The sequence below is a fragment of the Gymnodraco acuticeps genome, unplaced genomic scaffold, assembly GCF_902827175.1.
Source record: "Gymnodraco acuticeps unplaced genomic scaffold, fGymAcu1.1, whole genome shotgun sequence".
Classification (NCBI taxonomy): domain Eukaryota; kingdom Metazoa; phylum Chordata; class Actinopteri; order Perciformes; family Bathydraconidae; genus Gymnodraco; species Gymnodraco acuticeps.
Window position 1 is genome coordinate 574546 of NW_022989931.1, and position 16578 is coordinate 591123.

At 41.5% G+C, this 16578-nt stretch overlaps 2 protein-coding genes across 6 annotated transcripts in view; one reads left to right on the top strand and one right to left on the bottom strand.

Moving 5' to 3' along the window:
• Positions 1-5970, bottom strand: part of abch1 (ATP-binding cassette, sub-family H, member 1) — a 38146-nt gene extending 32176 nt beyond the window's left edge. Inside the window, exons 1-3 of one of the 4 annotated variants that reach the window (XM_034209947.1) lie at positions 5823-5970; positions 3330-3491; positions 2031-2142 (exon numbers count right to left, since the gene is read on the bottom strand). In XM_034209947.1, the coding sequence (XP_034065838.1) occupies positions 2031-2102 (72 nt within the window). In that variant the 5' untranslated portion in view covers positions 2103-2142; positions 3330-3491; positions 5823-5970. Of the gene's footprint in view, positions 1-319; positions 383-1591; positions 1729-2030; positions 2143-3329; positions 3492-5822 lie in introns of those variants that run through there. The other 3 variants (XM_034209949.1, XM_034209948.1, XM_034209951.1) reach the window with 3 other exon arrangements.
• Positions 5261-15896, top strand: LOC117542338 (galectin-related protein-like). 2 transcript variants are annotated; one of them, XM_034209952.1, is made up of 5 exons: positions 5261-5383; positions 5871-5960; positions 6038-6126; positions 7035-7221; positions 10681-15896. In XM_034209952.1, the coding sequence occupies exons 1-5, from the start codon at positions 5351-5353 to the stop codon at positions 10822-10824; spliced, it is 543 nt and encodes a 180-aa protein (XP_034065843.1). In that variant the 5' UTR covers positions 5261-5350; the 3' UTR covers positions 10825-15896. The 2 variants fall into 2 exon arrangements, with proteins under 2 accessions (XP_034065843.1, XP_034065844.1); XM_034209953.1 differs by having other exon boundaries at positions 5307-5383; positions 5880-5960.
• The last annotated feature ends 682 nt before the right edge of the window (positions 15897-16578 follow it).

Genomic DNA, 16578 nt, shown 5'->3' on the forward strand with positions numbered 1-16578 from the left:
TCCTTTGCCAGTAATCTCTAACAGCCACGTTCTTTGACGGGCTTTCCCGGGTTCTCCAACTAACTCCCTCCTTTAATCCAACATCTCTCAATCAACAGTGAGGAGATTATGGGGTTTGCATTGCGTAATCTGGCCCATTTGGTTGGCCTCACCTTTGACACTAAAGCCTTGCACTGCAGAATATACACAAAGACAGATCTCATTTCAAACCCAGTTAAGATCCATCATCTGAGACAAAACTCGATAAAAGATATAATCATCTACAGGTAAACACACCGACTGCTAATGACAAACACACAGAAACTCAGAAACCACTCACCCTGAGAGAATATGGTAAGAAAGAGGAGAAGTGGAAAGGATGTACAGCAGCTGATGAGTAAACTGTGAGACTGAAGAAACTAAAGAGCATGTGACACAAACATCTCCGCCCACAGAACTAATGTGGAAGAACAGGTTCAGTTCACCCGGAGACAGCTGGAGAACGGACGCTTTCCTCTAAATAATACCACCTCACACACACACACACACACACCCACACACACACACACACACACACACACACACACACACACACACACACACACACACACACACACACACACACACACACACACACACACACACAGTATACATCACACACACACACACACACACACACACACACACACACACAGTATACATCGCACACACACACACACACACACACACACACACACACACACACACACACACACACACACACACACACATACACAGACACACAATGTATTCATCACTTCAGGGGACCTTACATTGACTTACATGCATTTCCTGGAGACTTATCCTAACCTTAACCATAACCAACACATGCCTAACCCTTAACCCTTAACCCTTAACCCTTAACCCTTAACCTTAACCTTACCCTAACCAAGTCACCCTAAGGGAGGCGAGTCCCCACACATGACTGTGTAAACAGATTTAGGTCTCCACAAGTATAGTAATGATAGGCCACACACACACACACACACACACACACACACACACACACACACACACACACACACACACACACACACACACACACACACACACACACACACACACACACACACAAACTCACTCAAACAAACACACCCTTCTCAAGAGACTCTAACCGGTATGCTCACAACAATACATTAACAACAGAAATGGAATTCTATCTATTTTTTATCTATTTATTTTTGTAGCCATTTTGCACAAAAACAACATATATTTGATCGTTGCAGATGTTGTCAGATTCACCCAAGTCACTGTTTCCTGCATGTCATAAAATGTCTACTTTAGAATACTAACATGGCTTTTCATATCCCTTGAAAATATCCCTTTAGGCTCTGGCAAGTTGCCATTTAGACATGTTAATTGCTTGATAATGTGACCCATCCTACTCCAGTTTGTGATCAAATCAATAACATAAAGTGGGTTTAACTGCAGTCTCACTCTTCCAACCATCATCCAATAATAAGCAGGCTTATAAGCACATCTGCAGCAGGCTCTCCTGGTGCTCCGATAGTGGCCTCAATCAGCCCAACAAAGCCGCTCTCATTCACACTCTGATCTGCAGGAAAATTCCTACCTTACCTGCCAAGTTGTTGCCAACTCGTGTCACCGACCAGCGGAAGAAACCGGTCTCGACAGGCGAGTTTCAATCAGCCGCAAACGAGAGGGGAGCAACCCAAACTGCGGGAGGACGGCCTCTGTGTGTCCGGTGTTTATCAGCTCTGAACCCTGCATGCATTGCACCGACCAGCTGCTGCACTTCTGCTTTCCACACCAGCGCGTCACATGGATCCCTTTTCTCGCTTCACGTGTACGATACAGCTCATCCTGCTTCCTCTAACCACACATTACCTCCTTAGATATTGTGCCAAAACCAGATAACGGGCATTCTGCGTCGGTGCATCCTGCAGCAGCCTCTCCATCTTGCTGCAGCAGCGTGACAGATACCGGGAGGCCTGGTACTGTCGAGTCTCGACTTCCATTATTTTTGCATAATGATCCGAAATAAATCTTACCCGTTCGTCCATCTCGGTGCTTTCAGCAGGTCCGGGGGTCTCAGCATCCCGACCGGCATCTTCCGCGGCCATGGCAGCAGCAGGGGGGAGGGACCAGACACCGGCTGGAGCTCTGCGAGGAGAGGAGAGAGGGGGGAGAGAGGAGAGAGGAGAGAGGGAGAGAGAGAAGGAGGGAGGGTGGGGGATGCACTGTGGGAGATGTTTATACTCAAGATTCTTGCTGTGTTAAACGCTCACAGTCTTAGAAACGACTGACTAGGAACATATTGGATTTTTGCAGGATTTACTTGTTTCTTTTTTTTAACTTCGATTTTATTCCAGTTTATTGTACGAACATGTTCACACTTTTGTCGTTAGTTTTTCACATGTTCATTGTCATTTCAGCTGTTTCTACAGAGCCATTACAAGAAAACATTAAATAAATAATACAAAAATAAGTCCAAAAATACTGATGTTTTACTTTGTGTAGCTTATGCTAATTTTAGGCCAAAGTGTATTTGTGCTGCAGACCACACAATATAACCGTTTACTGTAAAGGGCTGCTGATAATAACATAACAAAAATGTGATTTACACATTTGAAATAATTGTTTAAGATGTTGGTGTAGTACCCAAATAAACCACAAGATGGAGTTCAAAACAAGAGTTAATCACTGAAGCAGCTCAGGAGGGAACGTGTTGCTTCAGGAAACTCCAGAGGGACTCAAGCACCTCATTTACTGACTAACACTGCCTCTGAAGAACTGGGGCTGTGAGAGAATGCACTTTTAAAGGAAGAAAACTAGAAGAAAAAAACGACTTCAGGATGCTGAAAGATACAGTAATGCCATACGATATTAATTGACATGTAATTTGATATGCAATGTTGAGGTTATTCATCATGTTTGTTTTAAACTAAATTAATAAAATACCAAATTGGTTAAATGGAATCACTTGGTTATCGTCTTTGGCCCTTTGTGAAGTTATTTTCCTGTGTCTGTTTCCCAAGTTGTTCTGAAGAAAATAACTTGGATCCAATTTAACTTATTCAGAATCAGTATCTGAAACCTTTATTCGTCCCACAGAGGGTAAATGTACATTGTAACAGCAAGTAAAGAGCCAAAGATAGCTTCATATAATTAAGAAGCATGCATGAAAAAGTAGAAATTACACAATTTACAAAATACACAATACAGTACCAGTTATTTAATGTATATTGTGCACATATGCCGAACACCAAATAAGAGGATGTCATTGATATGTTTTGCAGTGTTAGCAGCCTGCCTGTAGCAGTGACTGCAGTCACCTCATTTAGACTCACCTTCAGTATTGTGTGTCCGCTGTCAGGGGTCTTGTTCGGGAGCGCTTCTCCTTCACTTCCTCAGGGAACGTACATGTTTCCAACTGGTTCATCCTGAAAGAGGTCAAATGTTTCCACACGTCCATCCCAGGCATGTTTGACATTTCTTCTTTCATCGAAACTCTGCAGAGAACATTTGTCAACAAGTTATTTTTAAAATATGGTTTGAGATGTAGTTCCTAAAGAAACCACAAGACGGCCCTGAGAAGCAAAGGTTGTATTACCATAAGAGACATGAGTGTAATCACTTATGCATGAATTAAATCCCTGATATAAACAGCTTGTAATCGACTGAAGTGTCAGATATGGAAAAAACTGTATATAGTATCCTATCTTTATATTTTTTTGTCGGTAAGTTGATCTTGTTTAGTCGATCCCCTAACCTATTCTGTGTATTTATATTGTATACTCTATATGTCATCAATAAATGTGTATCTTTCTACTGTTAATGTGTCTATATGTACTGGTTATTTGTATTTAATTCAATGTTTAATTCAATGTGCAATGCCTTGTTTACATGCTGCTGTAACAAAACAATGTCCCAATGTGTGGTCAATAAAGTCTCATATAAAAAAAGAACAAGAGCTTGTAATGCATTCAAAGTTCCACATATGGGAATAGGGCAGAATAGTCACCTGTTACACTGAATATATGGATGTTATGCACAGGGATGGACAGATAGAGGGAGGATAGGGGGTGTTTGTGCAAAAATCAATTAAAAAGGGAGGCAAAGTGGATGTACACATTCAATGAAAAGTAATTAATGTTCCAGGCTCACCACTATGACTGATCTAAATATAGCTATGTGTAGCCTCAGAGGTTAAATCATTCAAAGTAAGCTACTGACTGTGCACTGCACACGTTAGCCAATTAGGCCAGCCAGAGCACCACAGTGTCACATTTAACCTGAACAAAGCACATAAAGGCAGTTATTCAATTGAATTATACACTGTATAATCTATCACATTAAACCCTTAAGAGGCACGTTGCCTTATTGGCTGAAGGCTGGGGGGGAATCTGTCCGATTAGCCTCCTCCAACAGACGGGGATTAAGCTTCTGGTCAGTAATGATGATAAAGCATACGTCAGCAGATATCCACCCTTGCATATGCAGTGTTGCGGAGGGATATGATGCTAGAGGTGGAGGAAGTACTCATATTATAAGTCATTTACTGTCCTGCATTCAAATTTGTAATACTTTAAGTGTCTAAAATAAAAGTACTCGTTATGCCAAATGGCCATTTTAAGCACCAGATATTTCAAAAATGTTTAATCATTGGTCTATTTATGTTGTTATCACTTCAATGTTTCCCTTGGTAAAAGTTGGGTTTACTTGAATTAGCCTACTTTACATACTACTTTGTAGCTTAACCTTTAATATTATATTATAATGTGTGTACATGATTTAAATATAAAGTAGCCTGACTGTAAATACATCTGCAAAGTAACTAAATATGTAAAGTAAATGTAGTTAAGTGAAAAATAACAATATTTGCTTTCAAAATGTAGTGGAGCAAAAGTACAAGTAGGCTACCTCATTAAAAAAAAACGTAAGTAGGCCTACAGTGTTTGAGTAAATGTACTTAGTTACTTTACCTTACTATTTAAATATAAAGTAAAGCAATTACATCTGCTTTAGTAGTAGCCTAGTAATTACTACTACTAAGTAGTAACTGAATATGTAAAATAAATGTGGTGGAGAAAAAGTATGAAGTAGCGTAATGTGAACATTTTTATTTAAGTACAGTGTTTGAGTAAATGTAGAATACTTAATTACAATACACCACTGGAGGAGAGAGAGACCCAAGAATAGAGGCAGGAACAGGAATATCCTCCTGAGTCAGTGCCACGCCGCTGACACACACACACACACACACACACACACACACACACACACACACACACACACACACACACACACACACACACTGACTCCGGCAGCTCTGCTCCCTTAATAAGCATCCTATGCTCTTCTGCTCAAGATGGCGGTGCAGGCAGCGGAAAAAGACGGAATAGTGAGTATTTTGGGGGCTTTTACGGAGCATGGTGAGGGTGTACAAGTGTCTGAATTAATTTCGTGTGCATGAAGGGCTGTGGGTTCAACACAAAGCGGCGTAGGGTCCATTATCCGGGGCTTATTGTAAATGCGGAGCACCTAGCGCCGTGAATGAGCGGCTCCTCTTTCATCTGTAGCCGGGGAGGAAATCCAATATGCTCTCGGTGAAATGTATCGGTGGTGAGTGCATACTTAAGCGGCTCCACTAGCTAATTTATCGCGTTTAATTCGCTTTTTATGAGGCCAAATTATTATCTCACATGGAGCACAACAGGACAAACAACATGACAGGTTGTGCTACCACCTCATTGTTTGGGAAGAACCGCATGCAAGGCCACATTTGTATCAATAAACCTGGTGCTTTGTGTTTAACCTGACATGTTCTTAATATATCCTACCTGTTGGAGCGGTAAATGACATTTTGCATCCTGTGTCTTTTGTCACTGGTGTTGAAGAATGTGGAGGACGACCACCTGAACGACTCGCTGAGGAACCCCGGCCTCATCTCACCTGACAAGGAAATCTCCCGCCTGCTGGTAGGAAAGATGCCTTCACGGATCTCATATGTCCTTGTTTGATGCTCTGCTTAATACATTCACATTGCTTTGCATAGACGGTGCCGTTCAGTGGACGCATCCGGGGAGGCATGCGGCCGGGGAAGAAGATTATAGTGATGGGCATAGTCGAACTGGAGCCAGAGAGGTAAAATAACACTTAACAATGCATGCAGAGTCCCTATCAAGAGGCTTGCTTATTCACCATGTTTAAAACATCCTATTCAAGTGGTTTTGTTCTTAAACTACTTGCACATCCACTCCAGGACACAGTGAGTAATGCATGGGCAGCTTCAGAGAATAGTGGCTTCTTAAATATGCAGAGACAAGGGCGTTCCCCAACCAGCAGGGACAAAAAAAGGGGGGAACATGGAAAAAATAGAGCCATTGAAGCAGACTTGCTTTGGGTGTGTCCTCACCCTATATGGAAACTTGTGTCAAACTTGGAAGAAACCTCCCGATGACTTCATCATGTTGAGAGGCTGCTGCTGCTGCTGCTGCTGCTGGCACTTTTCATGCCAAAGTTCATGTGAATGTCCCGGCTGCTGAGAGGCTCTAAGAAACAGATTTTTTCTTTGTTGCATCTCATCAAGTTGGTTACTGTTACTGTACTGTATCTTCATCGTAATACTTTTTAAATATATTTGTCTTTTAGTTTCTTTTGTATATTTACATTTGGTGTAAATATTTGTCTGTCTTCTTTTTTTTTAATGAAAAAGTGATTTGAACCTTTTTAACGTTTTAACCGTTATATTTTTGACCCCTTACATCTTATTTTCAAATGTTTTTTATGTTTGCACCACCATACACCATAACAAAAGTATCTGGCGATAAACTGGATTCTGATTCTGCAATCATGTCTCACACAAAGAAGGTTGTGTGTTCACACCACAGCTGTTGGGGAAGGGGGGCAAACACAAACTAGCAGCAGGGATTATGCATAATTAACAACAATAGGTTTGCTTTTACAGCAGGTTTATGCATTTGACTTATCCCAGATTAGTTATTGGTCTCATATGTTGCCTGTCTGACTCCTCTGTTCCCCTCCTCCCTCAGCTTTGACGTGAGCCTGACCTGTGGTCGTGACTCGGAGAAGGACGACACTCTGCACGACGTGGCCCTCAAACTCACCGCCCGCTTCAATGACCGTCAGTTCATGCGCAGCGCCCGCATCGCTGGGAAGTGGACCGCGGAGGAGGCGTCCACCGACTACTTTCCCTTCATCCCCGATCAGCCTTTTAGGGTAAAGATGGTTTTTCTGTGTTCACATACAAGGTGGTTCTGGTGCCTCCCGTTTTGCAAGCAGGTGCAGGTTGGGAATATTTTGGGGGGATGCCCTCTTTGCTTCCAGCATCATTCTCCTTTGACCTGATTCACACCTTTCTAAACCACCTTGGTTACAGTTATGGTTATCTTCTTTGTTACACCTTGGATTTCCTTTCAACTGTTATTACTGTTGTTTTCTTCTTTGATTTGGCTTCACGTGCATAGCCTTCAAACAAGAGTCCAAAAAGAGCAAGCAGTAGGGGTGTTAAAGGTGGGGTAGGTAATTCACTTCAGAAACACTTGTTGTTATATTCCATGGAATGCTCTTAACATCCCGATAGCAATGAATACATGAAATGCTTTGACAATAAATACATTAAAATGTCATCTGTGGAAGCCGTGGTGCTGTAAAAAGCACGACCAATCATCTGAGCCGGCCCGGCTAAAGTAACTGGATGGCCTACCTGCCTGTCAGCCTTCCATCTGTGCACAAACTTATCTCGTGCCCTCATTGGTCATGTGCGTGTTCGTGTATTTTCAAATTCTAGTGCACTCGAGCTGGTTTCTCCATTCTTACCTACCCTACCTTTAATGCAATCAGATAACTTGTCAAAAAAAAAAAAGTTAAAACAGGTTATTAACAAGATTTACAATAAATAAAAAGTTTAAATGTCAAATCGACCCTCAAATGCTTCACGCTGGGGTGTGCTTGAAATAACTTGTCCTTGCGATGTGTTGTGTTTTTGTAGCTTTTTCAGGGCTATATTTAACCGTTTTAAGCACAAGGTGCTAAAGGACAAAATAAGATGCAGAATCAAAATTAGTGCAAAAGAAAAGACGACAACTATGAGAAGAGTCAATGCCAGAGTTTTGAATGTAAACAAAGCAGGAGAGTTTAAATAATCGTTTTCATTAGGATAGCCGGCACACTTCTTTGAAATCTTTCCTCGAAAGTTCAATCAACCTGTCGGTGCATGCGGTAAGAAGAATTTAAATAATACATATCTGGCTTTTTTTATACACCTTGGGGCAACTGGCGCACGTCTCTAAGCAAGTCGATTTTTGGTCCTTGAGATAATGTTGTGCTAATGATGCTAGATGTAATTAGTGCTAGAGAAGTATGTTTAGTAATTCATTGTATTAAGATTTTTTTCAAGCAAGAATCAGCTTTTGATCTACAGCATTTATTTTGTGACCATTTGTCTATTTCATCTTCCAACACAGTCTGTCGGTTGTTTGTTGCTTCATGTTTTGATGCAAAACCCTGTCCTCAGCATTACAAGCAGCCTACTGTACCAGCGCTAATCGCATGTCGCCTTGCTGTAAAGAAAGAGACAGGAAATGTTTTCCATGCTTCATCATATCTCTCCACTCTGAACACAGGCTGCATCCTGTGTGGTGGTCTGTTTGCTGCATGGGGTCAGCATCAGCTGTTTGTGTGTTGGAGGAGGGGGGGGGGATTGAGCAGCAGCAGCACATATGCATGATGAGTAATGCTCATAAGACCTGAGGACTTGTCTGCTCCAATAAATTCTGTATATGCACTAGAATGACACACATGGTGTTCGCCTAAACATATATCCACGTGTTTCAATCCAACGTGAACGAAGCAGCCTTTTACGTATTTGAATTGAGGGAAAGGGTTCAGTCCCTAATGGCCACCATGTTCCTGCCTGTCTTTAGAGCTGATCCCTTGTGGTTATGTAATGTCAGCTCTCTGATAAAGTGTCATTGTTTGAGGCTGGAGCGTGACCAAGCAGGTCAGCAGAGACATGACTCTGGAGATTAAAGCTGGCAGATGGCGCTGATGAATTCAGAGACATGCATGACAGACACATGACGTGCTGTTTGGTTTCAGAGCAGGACGGCTGCTTTGTGTTTCTGAGTCGGTCGGAAACATCTTTTGCAGGAAGTATGATCTTTGTGTTCTTTGGTGTGAACTGTACAGAGGAGTTCACTCTGTTTGCTTGTCTGTGTTTGGTTTGCTGAGATTCACAGTGTGCAGCTGCTTGGAAGCAACGTGGAGTCCCATTTTTAGCGTATTCATTCACAGCGTTTTGGTGGACTGATTCCAGTTAAACACAAAAAGAAAAGCGCTTGTTAATCGTTTAGTAGAGTAGCAGGATTTCCAGGTGGCTGGTGAACACCCTTCTCTTTTCACCCATAACACCTTGGTTCAGTGATTGTTTTCAGTTCAAGCTGCAGCATTTTTATGTTGAAAATGAATATAAATGACGTAATGTAAGAGGTGTCACACGACACTTTGTCTTACTATCTGAATGATGCAATCTTAAGTAACAAATGCGAGGATTGAAACAACTTATCCCATGTGCTTTTAGTATGGTAGTTATAGCGTTTTCTTGCACTTCTTAAAGGTCTCCCATGTCATGGCCATTTCTACTGACCATAATTCCATTGTTGAGGTCTACTAGAATAGATTTAAATTGTGCAATTTTCCAAACTCTCATTGGTTTCTCATACAGCATCTCTGTATAGTCTGTGTATTCACTCTCTGTCCTAAATGGCTTGTTGGAGCTCCGCCCCCCCCCCCTCCCTGTGAGCCCAGTGTGCTCTGATTGGTCGGGACGTTGCGAGGCTCGCTACTCAGTGAGCTGGCTTACTGGTGTGGTTCCGGGTCGGCGAGACAGCGGGACAGCGCGAAACTCATCCTGAGCACAAACAAACACTCACAGCCGAAGTAAAAACAATAAGTGCGGCTTGATATTGAGTAAGAAAAATGTTTATAACGCTGTGAGAATGGGTCTGCGGAGAGCATTTCTCCGCGATCCCAACTCGTCTATTACTAACCAGGGAGCTCTATGCAAGTCAATGGGACTCCCTGTTAGTTGAAAATGTACGCTAAAGGTCCTGGTGTGTGAGGAGCTCCGCGGATTGGTCCATTTTGGTTCCCGGAACCGCAACCAAACCATGACGTCAGAAACAAATGGAAAAAGAGAAATCTCCAACGAGGCGTTCTGGGGCAGCATAGACAGGTCTGTTCTGTGTTAGAGTTTTACTCGCTACAGGGTGTACTTTGAGGGTTTGTGACTGCAGACCGTTTACATGCAGAAAAAGCTACATAACACACAAGGGGACGGGTAATAACCGGAAAAGCATGACATGGGCCCTTTAAGAATTCTCTAGAATCAACAAATCTCCTTTTATGAACTAGACAGAGGAGCGTATTCGTCACTGGTGAAAGTCAGGATGCCACATTGCCATAACGAAGAGATATGTCCGTGAGAAGAAACGACTGTTGTATTTTTTACACTCACTTCACTAACTTTCTTCAAGAAAGCTAATTAGTCTTTTCTGACAAAAATAGCCTTTATAACTGTTTTTTGTTTTAGCTTCAGTGTGAATTTAAAAGTTTCTTTATGTGCTGAATATAAATTGTAAATGACTTTATATTTGTACCTCTTTCCTCCCCCTGCAGATTGAGATCCACTGCGAGCACCAGAGGTTCCGGATATTCGTGGACGGACACCAGCTCTTTGACTTTTATCACAAAGTGAAATCGTTCACCTCCATCGACACGGTACAGATACAAGGAGATCTACAGATCACCAAGCTCGGTTAACATCTCGCTCTTCCTGCTCTGCAACTCGGTGTGTGAAGCAAGGACTAGTCCAGAGATGAATCCACACACGCATACACACACATGTGCGCCTGTTACGTCATCATCCATAACCCATCATGCAACACTGCAACAACTGGAAAAATGGCTCCCACTTTGATAAGTTAGACATCTTCATTCTCTCCTTCCTATTGAACCAGGATCTGATGCTTTTTAGGGTAAATGTGTTTTCTCCTCATAGCCCCAGTTTCTTCAGATCAGGGACCTCATGGTTTATTAATGGCGCATTCATTTTTTATGTTGAGTCCTATAAGGATGCTGAGGTAGACGCAGGTCTGGAGTGCTTTCAAGGATGCAGCTTCTCAGGAAAACATCTGTCTCAGTCTGAGCAGCTCATATTTTATTTCTGAAACTGTAAGACTCTTCCAAACCCACTTAGGGTTATCTGGAATATGCATTTTTATCAAGTTGGAAAGAAAGTCACTGGTTATAGAATTTCTATGCAGTAAAATTATACAGTACTGGACCTGAGCAGTGTTAAGATATTCTTGATAAATTCCCACAAGGGCTTAAACATGATTTTCTTATGAGATACAACTGCTTTAAAGCAAATATTGTGTCAGATTTGACACTTTCTCAGATTTGAAATCCCTCCAGTTGTGTTTATTGGTGCGGTTTGCCACTCGATCATATTTGTGCAGATTATTGCACCCTGTTTTTTTTTTTAGGGGAGCTGGTGTGTTTCCAACTCCGCTCCCCTGCCCTCCCCTGGGTTTATCCCTGTTGTCACGGTAACACGCAGCAGTCTCAGCGACCTAAATACACCAAAATGAGGATTATATCATAGACGGGATACGGTACAGTACATTGCATGTGTGTTGGTAGATGTAGTGATCACTGCAGCCATCCCCCTGTATGCTGGACAGGAAGTAGATCCATGACTGTTTACTTTAAAGGCAAGGAGAGAGGAGGAAACGCTTTTAAATGAGTTTGAGATTTCTGCTGTCACACTCAGTTATTTCACGCAAAGCTTATTTGAATCATACTCTAAACCAATATGCAACTAATTCACATTAAAGAACACACACACAGTTTAGTGGATATTTCAAGAAGTTGCTGTCAAAGTGTGCAGGAGTTCAACTCAACTCAAACTTCAGTCACATTAGGAGTCCGGTGTTTTTGGAAGCAGGAGCAGACCCTGGTGGTATTTGAATGTATAGTATTCATATATAGTAGCATAGAAGATACATAATAGTGATGCACAACATTATAACTTACTGTCACAGTGTTTTGGTGGTAGGCCCGGTGCTGTTATAGTCAGTCCTACAGGATGTGTTTAAAGTGTTTCCTGAATCGTTTCACCTCAGCGATGTGTCCACGCTCAGACAGACAGACGCTTTAAAGCAGGAAGCAGGATTTCAGTCTAACACAATACTGTCTCTATAATCTTTCCACTCTACACTCAAGTATTTCCCTTCACTAAGTCTTAAAGGAAGGTATAATAACTCCACAGTAGTAGCAGAAGTTATCTGCAACACTCACAGTACAATATTAGAAGTATCCTGTCTTAAGGTGCTTGGTTTACGCCTCCTACAGTATCAACATTCACTATGACCTGTAAGGTTTTACACAAACTTAGATAGGGTTTATGAGATATAACATATTGCTTTACTTATGGATAGTAAGACTTAAAACGCAGTTATAGGCCATTGATGAAAACAGCTTTTGGTCTAAACGGTCTTACATTTTCAATGAGATCTGCATGAAAAAGCTAGAAAGACAAAGCCAGCTTTATTCTGCAGGAGGATCAACCGAAGGGATTTGTATCTCTCAAGCGATTAGCCCAAACGTTGTTCCTATCAATGCCTTATAGCAGGGGTCGGCAACCTTTTTGATATGAAGTGCCATTAAAACTAATTGTTTTGATCAGTGTGCCGACGATCGTGAATTGTACTCAGCACTGCACCACGGAGGAAAGCAGCAGAAAGTCACCTGGAGTTAAAGAGAGCGGGGCTGCGTTGCGTGCATGGCTTCCTTCTGCAGGTAACGGGGAGACGCGCTCTGGCGGCGGTCTCGTTTAGGATCCGAAAATACAATTTAAATATTTTGCACACTTATTCCTAGTGTGCCACTGGTTACGGCACACCAACGCATGCGTGCCAGGGGTTGCCGACCCCTGCCTTATAGTAATATGATCCGTCACACATTGGTACATTTCTATTAGCCATTAAGAAAGTCATTATTTACAACCTCTAAACCCCTAAAGCAGGGGTGTCAAACTCAATTTCATCGCGGGCCACATTAGCATTAAGGTCGCACTCAAAGGGCCGGTTGTAACTATATAAATATACATTTATAATATATATATAAAATAATGTATTGTATTACATTATTACCTCTGAATTGGATTATTATCGGATAGAATAATGACTTAGTAATTAACTACGTCTGAAAGCAGAAGTCAAGGGCAAATAATTGCAAGTCTCTTCAGTGCGCATGTCACAAAACGAGATGCATTGTGGGACATGTAGTTTATGGGCAACCTGTTTCTGTAAAGTGACATGTAACCGTATAATAAACGTATTATATTCTTTGCAAGCTCTTGCGGGGCCAAATAAAATGAAGTCGCGGGCCGGATTTGGCCCCCGGGCCTTGAGTTTGACACCCCTGCCCTAAAGATTGGTTTATTAGAAGGTTTGAATTAGCTTGGACCAGGTTGAAGAAGCTTGTCTTCAGAGACAGATGTTACACTTCATATCAAACAGAGTTGAATGAAGGCTCCTAATGCTGCGTCATGGTCCTAATCCACTTTTTGAGCTGCTTGACTCAGCAAAAAGGCATAGACAGTTTCACCAAGCTGCAGAGAACTACCATTCAGGTTTTTTACACTTCAGTTTTGATGTAACCACGCTCATTTTGCTGCTGTGAATATGAAAGAAGCCATGACATCTGTGCAGCGCAGACTTCACTGCAAAGCATGATGTAATGTTTGCCTTTGTTTACACTAATGAAGCTTTGATTACTGAGACTTTGAAGACACCTCTTGGTTTAACATCTTGTTACTGTGCTAAGTGCGGCGTTTCATACGTGCACTGAGTATCTATTAGCTCTTTTCAAGTAGCAATAAGCGCAGGACTTGTTTTCTCCTGGTTAGTCAGACTGTCTTCCTCAACTTCTCGTTTTCAAACACAAACAGGAAACGAGTACAGTTTGGTATGAGAGGGCAGTGCAGTTTAAAAGGTCAAAATACAGTACAACAACAGAACAAAGTGTACGAATAATGTGTAATTGTGTTAACCGGGTGTTTTTTTTAACTGGTGACCATATTTGTACTGCTAGTTTCCTGTAATAATGTTAATATACGCCATGTAAAAGTACCATAACTCAGCAGTGTGTTTCGTGGATGTTCTAACAAGGTGTGTTAACGTGAAGTTGTTTCTCCTAAGGTAGGGATTATGGGGGAGGGAGATGAACAATTGCAAAGAATCTTGAACTAAAGGGCTCTAAACAGGGAGTGTTTTTTTGTATGCGTGTGTCCGTGTGTGTGTGAGTGCAGGGAGTGTGTTTTCTGAACATGGCACAGTTAATTCTGCATTAACAACCGGTGTGTTTTCCAGCTGTGTGTGTGTGTGTGTGTGTGCGCAGTGGTGCAGGTACATGACACGCTGGCATGGTACGAGAGCATACTGAGGTGGTACTGTTGCACTTTCTCTCATAACTGCTTAAACATTTGTGGTACATGTGCTTAGAAAACCTCAACATATGATGTGGTTCTTCCTGAAATGTAGTATTGAATATATTAAGACCCAGTTCCTGATCTCCTCATGATCCCATGTGTTCTGTAGATCCTGGGAAAAGATTCTCGCTCTAAACTCCCTGATATATAAATTGTTCTTCAGCCCTTTAAAAATGCCACGTAAAAACTGAATGTTATTCTCCTTCTGATTGTAATCTGATGCCCATGTGGAAATGCTGTTAATATAATATAAGAATTGTACCCCTTCCTATCCAAACTTGTTTTGACCCTGTGACCCTGATTTTTGGACTATGGATGTACATATTTTATAACAAGGCCTCACAGGCTTAGTTTTTACATACCGAGGAATACCGAGCTGAGTAACCAGCAGAAGGCATTTAGTTGTGCATGTAAGCTAGTACCTGGCATTTTATATACACGTACGATGCAGCTATTATATTTTCTATGTGCTTTCTTAATTTTTTTTAATCGGCTGTTTTCGCCGTATTCTAAAGCAGATTTTCCTTTGGCCTGTTAACCTTTTTGCTAGTGTAGTATTAATGAAGATTCCAGTTAAATGCTAACCAAATTACAATATTTGAACACCCCTGACACAACGTATTAAAAATCAAGCTTTTCCCAGAACTTTTCACACTCTAAAAAGTGCTAAAAACCTACGTCATGATGTCCATTTCTGAGTAGAAGTAGGCTAATGTTGCTAATGTATTGTGTGGTTGTAAAATCATGTTATAATTTCTATGTATTACCGTGTAACCAGCAGGGTTGTGTGTGGTAACGTCATAACAAACTGTATTGGTAACGTACATATGTTTTCTGTTTATATGAAGGCCTCTTACAAAAGTTGAGTTTTTTTATAATGAAAGTATTTGAGGTCATATATTACATATTGTACTATGATATAAGGAAATGTGTGAAACGAGTATTGGATCAAATGTTATTTTCTTTCAACTGCAAAAAAGGGTAAGAGTCAGTCTGTGTTTTCTGGGATGTATCATGTCTGACGATCATCAGGGTGTTGAGACTTTGATCATCTGGAAGTCTTTCATGTATCATGCACCATGTTGGCGGTTCGATCCACTTTCAGCTCTCTCGCCATTAAACATCTGATCCAAAAAAACGGAGCACTTGTAGATATGATGCAAATTCCAGAAATATCCTGATGTTATGTATTTGAGAATATGCATTGGACCAGTGTTTACATGAAGACGTGCACTCAACCCTTGTCAGACCTCTCTTAATGTTTTTTTCTCTCCATGCTTTTGTAAAAACAGCTTCTTTGCAAACCAATAAACATCTCGTCTTGGAAAATGCTCTTGTGCTCAGTGTCTGTCTGAATATCTGGCACCCACATTTGTGTTTACCGTTGTCTCAGAAAATAATGAGCTGCTCCCATATTATCCTTCCAAGATCCAGTTCAATCTGGAGAGACTTCATTTTGTTTAAAGAACATTTATTGACACATGTCATATGATAAATGTTGAAAGTCTTTGGCGATTAGACCCCGATCCTGAAATGGTATTTCTAAAGGGGGAAATGCAGCCGTGAGCATATAGGGAACCCCCCCCGGCGTCTAGACACTGGTGATGATGCTGAAGATCTGGATTTGATGAGGAGATGGGATGAAGAGGAGGTGTGATGAGGTCTTTGGATTAGCTCTCCTGGCACTGGATATGATGAGAGGAGGTGGATGGGGAGGAGGCGGGCGGCAGCATGACAACCTGAAATCACAGCTGACTGCAGGAGAGAGGAGAACCATTTCAAAGTTTGGCTGCAGCACAGTGATTGGCTGCTGGAGAATGAGGTGAATGTAATTGGTTAAAAACAACGCCCGTGATGAGCTGATTATATGCAGCTGCAGAGTGAATGTATATATACCCAGTCTTCCAGAAAGAACTTGGTCTGAGCTTCATTTAAAGGCATGCACTTTACCTAAAAGTTTAACATTACATAGCAACCGGTGTGTAATGGAAAGTATGGTTACTCAGCTTTCTATCTAAATA

Bases quoted from the DNA above. Each gene is read 5' to 3' on its own strand.
- LOC117542338 (XM_034209952.1), top strand. From the start codon at position 5,351: ATGGCGGTGCAGGCAGCGGAAAAAGACGGAATA. The intron at 5,961-6,037 runs GTAGGAAAGATG...TGCTTTGCATAG, and splicing joins AGGAAATCTCCCGCCTGCTG to ACGGTGCCGTTCAGTGGACG. The intron at 6,127-7,034 runs GTAAAATAACAC...CTCCTCCCTCAG, and splicing joins GTCGAACTGGAGCCAGAGAG to CTTTGACGTGAGCCTGACCT.